At 38.5% G+C, this 12,146-nt stretch overlaps 1 protein-coding gene across 12 annotated transcripts in view; it reads right to left on the reverse strand.

The window, feature by feature from the left end:
- Positions 1-12,146, reverse strand: part of KMT2C (lysine methyltransferase 2C) — a 188,101-nt gene that overhangs the window by 78,827 nt on the left and 97,128 nt on the right. For all 12 annotated transcript variants that reach the window (XM_085226991.1, XM_085226999.1, XM_085227002.1 and 9 more), the window contains 7 exons: positions 9,911-10,073; positions 8,232-8,403; positions 7,107-7,221; positions 6,239-6,411; positions 5,343-5,503; positions 2,780-2,893; positions 323-1,050 (listed from right to left, as the gene is read on the reverse strand). In XM_085226991.1, coding sequence (XP_085083117.1) covers positions 323-1,050; positions 2,780-2,893; positions 5,343-5,503; positions 6,239-6,411; positions 7,107-7,221; positions 8,232-8,403; positions 9,911-10,073 — 1,626 coding nt within the window. The remainder of the gene's footprint in view (positions 1-322; positions 1,051-2,779; positions 2,894-5,342; positions 5,504-6,238; positions 6,412-7,106; positions 7,222-8,231; positions 8,404-9,910; positions 10,074-12,146) is intronic.

Consider the following 12,146-nt stretch of genomic DNA (forward strand, 5'->3'; position numbering starts at 1 on the left):
TAACATACTTTAAAAGTATTAGCCAAAATACTAGAATATACAAAAAAAAGGGAGAAGTTGGAAGACATATTGTTTATATCAGCATTTGTTGATGTTTGTTAAAAATATAAGAAAAATTTTATTTTTCTCTAAGCGTAATCCAAAAGAAACTGTAATTCAAACTACAGACTCTTTTGATTAATTAATATGATATTACTTTCCTGAAGAAATTAACTAAACACTCACTTGGAAGTATAAATGCATACTTTATTCTAAGGATTATACTAAAATTCTAACTAATAATTGCTTCATAAATATATAACGAAACGTTCTGCATGCTTACCTGTCTTGACCTGGGTCTTCCAGGAGAAAATTTCCTTTTGGTGATGGCTGGTTTCCCCATGCCAATTTTTGGAGTGACTGATATGTAAGTCGTTGGGAGAGCACTTCCAGCAGTGGAAGGCAGTGCTGGTGGCTGAGCGTGCTGTACTTCTCGTGCAGAATGCAAGTCCAGTGAGGAAGATACATTTGCCTTGCTCATGTTAACTGATGGGGGAAGCGAGGGGTAAGTCTCAGCTGGTGATTTTATGGGTTTGTCTGCAACTGGTGAACTGTTTGTAACACCTTCATTTACAGAAGCAGTTTCTGCTCCTAGAAGAGCTGGTGTTTCTGACTTTTCAAGGGTTTCTCCTTTTTCTACCTCTTTTTGCACTTCTGTTATTTCCAGTTGTTGCTCTGCATGGATACAAACACCTCCTTTGCTTTCAGCCCCTTCTATTTCTGGCAGCACAGTTGTGGTCTCAGGTACTGAAGACAGAGACCGAGAGTCTACCATGGCTACTTCTGATACCTCAGCACTACTCTGTGGTAGCTGTGTCTCTTCCACTTGTTTGTCTAACTCCTGCTGTGCTACTGCTTGAACACCTTCCATCACTTCCATCATTTTCTCAGTATGACTGTCACCAGATGCTGGTGTCTTTTTAGGAGACATTTCCATTTCAGCAGAATTAACTTCATTAGAGACTTCCGTTCCCAGTTCTGTGGTCTTTTCTTCTGGTGATATGCCTGTAACTAAGTACAAACATATTAAATGCTCAGTATGATGATGAACAACATACATAGTGTACTGGTCAACAAGCGTAGCCGGTACACATCACATACAGCAGTATTACCTTTTTGTGAATTTTATATGTACCTTAGAACATATTCTATAAATATCTTTCATTGCACCTATGTTTGAACAGTGAGAACGTATGCTAGAAACACAGAATAGTACAATTTCTTTTTTTCTCTTCTACATCATAGCAGAGTAATTCACAGATATGCCATTTTCAGGAATAAACTCAAGCTTTTCCCTACACATGTTTCCTACAAAAAGGTGCTGAGGCAAAACAAGATTATATTAAGGTACCATAGGCAGCTCCTCAGCTACTAACAACATACAGAAAAAATTCCCAAATGCAAATACCAGGAAAGCTCCCATCGCTTTACTGCTGTGAGTCAAGTTGACAGATGAATGAAAGTTACAGTAAGCAACGAGTAACATTGCTTTAAAATAAAAGGGCATTCAGTAGACCCTAGATTAACTTTTGAAGCAAACATTTCCAAGTAGCCAGCTAAAATGGCCCCTCCTTTTTCATTTCTGCTTATTAAAGATATATGCTGGTATAAATTTATTTACTTCAATAATCTCTCTCAACTCTTCCAAAAAGCAAACAGCTGATAAGAGGAACACTACATATATGAATAAAAAACATTTCCCATTTCCTTCCTAGAGCTCTTCCAGACTTCAGGAAATCTCTTGAAATAAAAACAGTTTACATGGTAATGTCCTAAAGATTTCTTTCACCAGTATTTCTCTGGCTTTCTATGCAACCAAACACCTTTCATTCACAACTTTCGTTGTGCAGGAGTGGCATGGAGGAGTCTTGTATCTATTCCACAGAGGACCACATTGTTTTTCTCTGAATTTGGCTTCTAATATCTTCTTTCAATGGACTTCAATTCCCTTACCTGTTCACTTACCTTCAACTGCCCTTGCACTCCCAGATTCACATTGCTACACAAACTCCTCAGCCACTACATTTCAAAGTCTAGCATTTCATCATGAATGTGTCCTCCATTACAAAGTTTTCAGTCATGGCTTTTGTACCTACTACAAGCTATGATACATAACGTGGTGATCATAGCTAACCTGGGAGATAATTTTTTTTCTTTGGCTCTACATTTAGGTTTCTTGATTTCCCTTAGAGCAACCCACTTCAAACACTGAGCTTGGCTGGATGAGACACACTTGAATGTTCTTCACCATTCCCATCAATCTCTAACACGTTCAGATGACTTGACCCAGAACCCATCCCAACTGTACTTCTTCTTATGGCTGGTACTGGCTGTGTGACTGTAAGATCCATTTCTTCCCAGAGTATAAGTGATCACCTACTGCAGCACACCCTATCTGGACGTCCTTTACCAAACACATTCTTTAACTATAAGACTCCAGTGTACAAAAACATTCTTCCCACTTAAGGAGAAAGCCACTCCTGCCAAACAATTACACTGATATTCTCTTACACAAATTTTCTGAGGACTATCTTTGTCTTGAATAGGATACTATTTCAACAAAAAAGTTAACGCTGTTGCTTAAGAGTTCAGACAGCGGAACATAAACAATTTGTTTCCAACTGCTTTCCAGGCATTTTTTCTCTTTACTTCATAATTCAATTACCAGAAACTTTCTTGAATGAAAAAGGGCTCTGAGCACAGCGGTGGTATTTTCTCAGACTGGAAAACTCTTTCTTACCATCTGTGACACATCCAACAGCTGATTCTTGACCAGAGCCATTACCAATGACGAGTTGTTCCTGAAATGCCACATCCTCTCCACCACTTTCCATTTCCATTTCATTTGTACAAGCTTAAGAGTGAAAGAAAATAGTCAAAATCAATATGGTGTTTATTCCATTACTTTGGCATTGGTAGTTTCTGTCATAGCATGATCTTCTGGCTAAATAGAATGATACTTAACTATACGATTGGAGCTAGGGCACATCAGCTCAATGAGAAAGATAGGGAGGATACATAGTACCCTACAAGATGAAGCCTTCTTCTCATTAACATGAAACTGTTTAATGTCTTTCAGACAGTGGAAAAGGGCTATGGAGCAGTTATATATGTCTAACACAGAAAATATAATTTAGATATTGTCATAGACTCTGCCACATTATCTAAGCAATACAAAAGGTCTTTTATCAAAAAGATTTTGCAAAATTCAACAGACCCTGTGGGATGAAGGCTTCACACTTTTTTTTTTTTTGTAAATACTGTCATGGCTCATGGCAGAGACATGATGTTCCATCTACTATCAGCACGCAGAACACCAATTCCCAAACCATTTTCTGAACTCCAACTACACGATAGTAGATTTTACCACTTTAGAATAAACACACTTTTTTCTGTGAGTTCCCCATATTAAAATATGAAACTGCATGGGAAAAGGCACTGCTGAGTGCTGCTTCACTTGACAGCATTGTTAGAGAGCATAAACAGGAAGCACATACTTTTTTCTCATGTAAAAGCTTTTTCAGTGAAGGAAATTCATTAAAATGCACTAGACAAAGCAAGAGCAGGAGAGACAAATATGCAGTAAGTGCTAGCTCAAGAGGGACTGATCTTTCATGGACATTAGCATGAAAAGGGTAAATGAATATAGCTTTCTGTTCAGGAAGCCAGGAACTACAAGGTGATGCTACTTTTAGTACCCAAGAACTATTTGCAGACTCTGCCAACTCTAAAGTGATATTTTAACCTTAAGGAAATGATCATTTAGATTGGCTCCAAAACCCAATTCCAATGTACAAAAGTGCTCTCCTGGGCATAAACTAAGCATGACTGCACTGATATAGTTGCCACAGGATTACTCCTAGTACTTGAGATAACAATCCTAGTCTTCTTCTAGGGGTAGAAAAGTATGCTTGACAGTGTTTCTGTAGACCTAAAAACCATAAAAGAAATATTACTTTAAAACTTCAGCCTTTTAACTAAACCTTTAACTTACTCTAAAGTGTTTGCAGTAGAAGACTGAGAGTTCAGATACAATGCAGGCTTCCTCCTAAATCATCTAAATACCATCTGAGAGTCCAAGAGTTTCTAGTAACCTTGGACATGTTCACTGACAGAGCTCTTCCATCCATTTGCATGCATGTACCCACAGTCACTGCCTGGGATCATTATCTCTTTCATCATTTCTTTACTGCTCACCAAAGGTGTACACTTACACAAACTGGCTAACGTCAAAGATAATGACCTGCTTATGCAAAACTTCAGTCTGAATGCATAAAAAGCCACAGCTCTTCTGAAGTCTAAGAGTTTACCACTGCAGTGAAAAATTACTGGGCTTTCAAAAACAGATAATTATGCAACAGAGCTACTGATTTAACAAAAGATCAGTGCACAAGCGTTGATCTTTATGCATCAGAAATGCACAAGGCAATGCAGTTCATCTGTCACATTTTACCTTGCTTCCACATTACAGTGCAATTGCACTTCTCTTAGGAAACTCAGCTTGTGTGAGTAGGTGCTATCCAGCAGAGCACATGATATGAAATAAAGGAGGGCTTTCAGTTAAGATTTCATTACACAGGTTTTGTGGATAACTCACTACCACTCAGGATCAAGAGATTCAAACTCTCTCTGTATTTCCTTACTGTCACAGAGTACTTGTAAAAAATACTTTATACTTTTCAGCAACTTCCTTTCCCACCTTTTGTTTGCCTTGTCTGTGTAGACAAGAAGCTCTCAGAAGGCAATTAATAATCACATACTGTTTTGAAAGAGGACCCCAATTAAAAGCTGCACAATTAAATGCACCTGGCCCTTGAACACAGTCCAGTTCCCACTCCTGCTTCCTCCCTGGACATACTGAAGCAAATGGGCAGTACGAAACAGTTGAGTATCTGTGTAGAGTGACACAGATAAACTGCATGTCACCAGAAACATCTGTCAGAAGTTGGTTTATGCCTGGTAGACAGGAGTGTCTCGAAAGACTTGTCAAATGAGTCAATTTGTGAACTGTAACAACATGAAAAAAAAAGCTAAAGAAGTTTACAGCTACGAGTTGTGATAGCTGGAAGTAACCATAATGCTTGTTTGCTTGTGCATCAAATACAGGATCCTGAAGCCAAAGGGCCAGAAAGCACACTGAGAAGACAGAATGGCTTACATGGGTTACATGAGAAGCTATTGCTTAGTAAAGGAAAGGATGAAGTCTACAGAATCTGAGTGGCTGGTTCACAGAAGACCTAGTGAAGCATCTGCTAATGCTTCTGACATTTGTATTTTGTAAATGTAAGACTGCATTTGATTACCTGCTACGCTGTCAGGTTCAGGAATGAGTTCAGAAGTATCCATTACATCACAGGACTGAGTCTGATCCCCTTCTCCTTGTTTACAAAGAGTACAGATGTAGTCTTTCAGCTGAGACTCCAATTCAATACCTGGAGATCTGTCACATTCTATGTGAATCCACCTGGGGAGATTAATTCAGTTTGTTATTTTTGTAATAACAATATAAAATATTTCAGCACTGTTTTCCATTTCTCTAGGGAAATAAAAAATTTGAACCAATACCAGGAAGAATTCTGTAGAAATAAAAATGATGTATCAGTCTGTCAAATCATTGAACAAGCACAAACATGAAGACCTACACTGCTGCTAAAGCCATTAACACACTACAATATGTAAAGCAGTGTGACAATGCTGTACAGTAAGGAAAAATGCACTGAATATGTAATGGTCCACACTCTTAAAGTTTCTCAACAGCTTACTATTAAAGTTATAAAAAATTACTGCTGCTGTAGAAAAACAGACAAAATGTAACAGAGCACACATACTTGAAAATTTTACAAGAAACCATGAATACTAACTTGTTTACAAAAGCTTATACAATGAATAAACATGTAAAAATTAAAACACTGTGCTTATAAAAGTTAGGATGATGATCCTTCTTTTCTGTAAAAAGCAGTGTATGTTTCTCTGCACACTTTATTATCTGTCCTTTCTTGGTAACAGCCAATTAGATCTTGAAATAAGACTAATTTGTCTGTTGCATTTAGGGTGGGAATATCAAGATGTTACATAAGATACAACAGCAGTGTGCATCACACAAAGTCTGCACCTTCCACAAAAATACATCAGTGTCATCCAGCTCACTATAAGCTTTAGGCATTTTAGTACAATTTAATGAAAACTATAGAACTCTTACCTTTTGCACATGTGACAGTGCAACATATCTTTCTGGAAGTCTTGGAGGCACAGTTTGTCACAGAAAGGACATGACAAGTTGTCTTGTTGCTGGTAACAACTGTCACATACCAAACAATTATGGTGCCACTGACAACTTGTTCGTGTTCCACACTCAGCACATACTCTACAGTTCTAAAGATCACAAGAATTTAGTTCATTATATGTTTCACAATGTGCATTAACTGACATTTTCCTCTTCTGAATTAAATAAGCTTTCTATCTTTAATAACACTAATAAATTAACTGTGATCAGATAACAAATTATGGACACTTTTGCAACTGCAAGAAGAATTTTCTTGCACTACTGCCTTACCTGAGAGGAATATTTCTTATCTCTGTCTTCTTATAACTACCATAAATTGACTATGAAATTACATTTATCTCATGTACAGGGATTTGCCTTGTTACTTTGAAACTATTGTTATTATTTGTGCTTACTCACAAAGTCACTGACTCCAATTTCACCTCGCTCTCCCCAAACCCAAAGGAACTCTGAACTACAGAAGAATTGCTCTTCTCAAAAGCAAGGAGTGGTCGAATATAACCAGTCTCTAAGGATAGATTACATACAATACTTTAAACAGCTTTCAGTTTACATATAGTTTATTTTATATCACGAGAGCAGGTATCATTAAGCAGAGGTTATTCACTCCTCCTGGATCCTTCTCTTTCCCTTTTCCCTCTGGAGCTATATAATTGAGATTCCTTCAGAAATTGCAAGGTACATTACATGGTAACAGCCATCTGCAATACATCTAGTACAATATGTGTAGCAAAATCTGGTTCCTTGAAAAGACACAGAATTATTCTGAAAGCTTTCAACTTACTTTACATTTCCAACCATTTGTTGGTACAGAATCCATAACTGGTTGTAGACAGAAAGTATGGTACCCTTTGTCACATGTATCGCACACCAGCATCTTGTTGTCTTCCCCAGAATGTCTAATAACAAAAACAGAGGTATTTTAAATACTATTGAGACAAGCAGTAAGAAAAGATCTGTTTGATAAAAAGTCTAAACAGAAAGGTAGATAGCTGAAAGCATGATAATATAGGAACATCACTTACAAATGGCTCTGTTAAAGCATGAATTAAGTATACCATGCTTACTGCAGAAAGCACTGAGCCATTTATACACATGTAGGAAGATTTATTGGCTTTTCCGTGCTGCTATCAGTTCAAAATCTAAACACATACTTTATTTCTGAAAAAAAACCAACATACATTTCTATTTGTTCCTACAATCAGTCTAAATACATCTTCCCCCTCCCCCCCCCCCCAAAAGAAAAAGATCTCTGACTGGCAAAGCTTCTATGTCAATTCATATAGATTTTCTTCTACTTTTTCAGTAGAGAGTTTGCTAGTAAATACTGGTACAACAGTTTTAGAGATACATTTTAGAACATGCATAATCCTACCCTCATTGCTGGCATTTGCTGTCTAGCTGTGTGTGATTAGGGAAAGACCTTTAAAGTAAGGGAACCAGAACGCAGGCAAATAGTGAGTGTTCTGCTTGTTAACCAAGCACTGCCTTATCAGGTCTATGAGGTAGTAATGAAGTGGCCTTTTTCCAGGTTTCCAAATTGTTAAAGGCATTACATTAAACAAATTTTTAATTTGGTAAATTGGAAAAAAATCCTTCTATATAAAAGACGATGAAATTACACGCTTTGGTAGATCTCTAAAAAACCTGCCACAATGATGAAAACTCTGGGAGTATAACATGTAGGAAATGCAGCTCAGTTCTCCTCTTAAGAAAACAGATCCCAAGACAGGGATTTGACTAGTTAAAATTAATATATAATGACAGATCTTTCAGAACAAATAATTACATCTTTGGAAGAAAAAATAAAGAAGGGATAATAAAATAGATGTTTTAGCATCAAAGCACATCTAAGAAGTCTCTAAGATCTAAGAACTTCCTCCCCTCACACCCTTCAAGTCTTACTTACTTGCAGTTCTGGCACACCTTGCAATCAGGACACTGCCAACCTGCTCGTTTTAAAGGTGTAACTTGTATGTCTAGGCACATCCCATGGTAGTGCTGGCCACAGGTCGTACAAAAAAGTTGATCTAAGAGGTCTCCAGGGCTGTCACACACTGCACAATTTGCTTCTTCTTTTGCTACAAATAAATCATTTCCCCAATTATAATTTAATTTAAAATTATTAACAATTCTATGAACCTAACGAAGCCAAGAAAATCTTCAGTAGTTCTTATGCTTACAAAATTTGATCATTCTTACAAAATTCAAATTTAATTAATTTACTTAATAACTACTCCTTTCATTTGTTCTTCCAATATATTCAACTAAACTTCTCAGAACAAAAGTACATTCATTTTAAACCTTAATAAGTCTTAACAAAAGAAACAGGCTTACTCCATTTCCCTTAATGTAAAACAGAGCTTGAGGACCAATTCTTAGGCAGAATGAGTACAAAATAAAACTCCTAGGAGATGTGAAACTATTATCTATCTGAAATGCTTGCAATACACATGCTCTAATTTGAGGTAGGGCAAGTAGGCATGCCTTGTCCTTCCTGTAAGCATGTGGCCTCCACAAATATATCTCATTGACACCTGTCAAGTAGCAATATAGCAGTTCCACTGCTAAATCTCTGGCAATTACAGCTGCATTAAGCACGCTCATCTTCAGCTCAGCTGCTAAAAACAGAGGTGGTTCACCAGAGCTATCTTGTGGAGTGCCTGAACGCGTCCTGCTGGAGCACTTCAGGTCACGGTAGCTATGCCTGGCAGACCACAAGTCTCCCTCCTGTGCTCCCAACGCTCCCCCTGCTGGTCTCAGTTACAAACCAGGAGGGAAATCTGCATTGAAGGCAGCGTGAGCAGCAGTGAGGATGAAGAGGTCTGCGATAAGAATGAGTGGCAAAACTACACTTACATTCTCTTCCCTTCTGCTGTTTGAATAAATAATATTAAAAGGCAAAAAGCAAAGTTCAAAAACACTTGAATGAATTATATTTCAGAGTCTGAATGGAACAGCACCAAACAAATCTTCCCTTAGAACGAGCACAGAAAATGGAACTAGAATATGCTCCCATACACTGTGATCAGCAGAGCCAAGTGCCCTGTCTGCAGTGGAGATTCTTTAATCCCATGAAAACCTGTGAAGCACAGCGTAAGCTGGTTTGCAAACAAGCTTTTAGGAAGCACAGCAATGCTAATACAAATAATTTTTTAACATCACCACACAATACATCCTAACAGTCTTTTTCAGGAAATATCAGCCTGCTAGGAATCTTCACAACTACACTTCTGTTTCTAAGACAAACGTATAGTCGGAATATATTTTTGCAATAAGCATGTAGGAAGGCTTTTAAAAATAAAGTAGACTTAATTTAATTACAGAAACCCCACAAGTCTCAAACATATATTACAATCTCAGTCCTGCATGTCAAGAACACTTCGATGCAATGTTAGCTGCCAGCAGAGTCTATTAATAAAATCACATGCTGAAATTAAGCTTACTCAAGCAGATTCAGGCACCTTACAGGATACCCTACTCTTCTGAAGTAGGATATCAGTTAAGGAAAAGCTACTACAGCTAAAAGATGGAATTACTAAATCTTCAGCTGAGGCTAACTGTGGAATTTGAATAGAGTGTACTTACATCTTTCAGGAGCCTGATCAATATGGTCTGGACAAAGGAGGGACAAGTTACTGAAATCCTGAAATGTGCCTGCTCCAGCAGCACAGGGGTAATGGTACGTCTGGGTACATTTCTCTTCACAGCATTTGATAGTGGCTCCAAGGTGCTTACAATATGCACATCGCTGAAAAACAAACAATGATCACTCAAAATCTATTTTTTCTTGCATTTTTTTTCAGACAAACTAAGAACTAAAGATTAAGGCTGGTAGGAAGGAGCAAGCCCTGAGGAATCATAGAATGACTTGGGTTGGGAGGAACCTCAAGGATCATCAAACTATAACCACCCTATCTCATGCAGGACCCCCAAGCTCCATACCTAATACTGGGCCCCATCCAACCTGGCCTTGAACACCTCCAGGGATGGGGCATCCACAACCTCTCTGGGCAGCTGTTCCAGCACCTCACCACTCTCTCTGTAAAGAACTTCCCAGACATCCAACCTAAATCTTCCCTCCCTCAACTTAAAATCATTTCCCCTTCTCCTGCTATTATCTACCCTTTCAAAGAGTTGATTCCCCTCCTGTTTGTAGGCTCCCTTTAGATCCTGGAAGGCTGCAATGAGGTCACCCTGCAGCCTTCTTTTCTCCAGGCTGAACAAGCCCAGCTCCCTCAGCCTGTCTTCATAGGGGATGTGCTCCAGTCCCCTGATCATCTTCGTGGCTCTCCTCTGGACCCTCTCCAACAGCTCCCTGTCTTTCTTGTACTGGGGGCTCCACACTTGCACACAGTACTCAGATGGGGCCTCACAAGAGCAGAGCAGAGGGGAGCAATCACCTCCCTGTCCCTGCTGGCCATCCTTCTTCTGATGGAGCCCAGGAAGACCAAACAGTGGCTGGGATAGTGCCTTTCAGTGGCATTCTCAGATCATTCAGCAAATGCACTCTAAATTGCTCTGATAACTGAGATTCTTCTTATCACTGAAGAAAAATGCTCTTCTATTTGTTAACTGACTTTAGCTATATCTTCAGTAAAAAAGGCCTAGAAGCTTACACTGAGTAATAAAGGCAGACCTGTTAGAGGTTGTACCTAAAACGCATATTGCTCTGTATGCTGTAATGTAGAACTGTAGATATTGTAATCAGAAATGTGAATTACAATGACATACTGAAAATGTACATGACATCATACAACTATTCCCATGGGGATGATAAGGCATTAAATAACCCAGTACTTTCCTTTCATCTCTTATTTCAATGCTACACAAATAGCACCAACAACCTTCAACAAGTCATGAAGAAGCATGATTATTACTACAGGCCACAGTCACATCTGCAAAGAAATAACTTCTCATACAGAACTACCCAATAACCTTCCTGCTCCTTAGTCAAGAGGGAACAGAGTCCATCAGCCTGCTTATAAAACATCACCCACACCTTTCAGACTCAGTTAATCAGTCTCTTTGCTTTCTTGGATTCATTAGAGTCCCTGAAGCACTGTAACAAGCTTTTGCACTTTTTCACCAAGGCAACAGTATCTGAAGACTAGAGCAGAGTGCTATAAGGTTTGAAGAAAACTTAGGAAAAAGCAGGTCAGTGGCTCATGGGAAGGCATACATAATGTAAAGCACCAGCTGAGCTCAGGGATGCTTATCTTTCATAATAAACCTACATGCCTTAATAACAACACTGGCACATTTGATTGCTAGCTCAAGCACCTAGTAACATCAAATCTGAACGTACACCAAAACAAGAAGTTATACACTGCATCTGCCTGATTCTCAGAGTACAGAAAATATTTATTACCATAATTCTTCTGTGTTTCAAAGTCTAGCATGAAATTAGGCATGAAACAGTACTATTACAAGCCCACAGATATCAAAACCAACCCACATGAAAGCACAAATCACAAAGTTGACTGTGTTAAGTGCTAAGCTGACATTCTTGAAACATCACATCTTTAGCAAAAAATCTGCCTGCAGTACAAATCACAGGCAAGAAAAAGAAAGTACTAGTTTATGCCAGACAAATACAACTGCTGTGTAAAAAGATTGACTGGTTATAAATGAAAGTGGGTCACTAAGGATCACTTCTGCCAAGTTCTCCGCGCTTCAACGCTCAGTTTGCAGGCCTGAGATCCACAACTCTTCTCACCTCTGTCCATCTAACACCTGGTACAAGCCTGAAAAAGATGTATGCTGTTATTCAAATAGCCAAAAAGCAGAGCAGAGGGCAGAGGACAAGATATGCAACTGGCTA

The sequence above is a fragment of the Meleagris gallopavo genome, chromosome 6 (assembly GCF_905368555.1).
Source record: "Meleagris gallopavo chromosome 6, MGAL_WU_HG_1.1, whole genome shotgun sequence".
Lineage (NCBI taxonomy): Eukaryota > Metazoa > Chordata > Aves > Galliformes > Phasianidae > Meleagris > Meleagris gallopavo.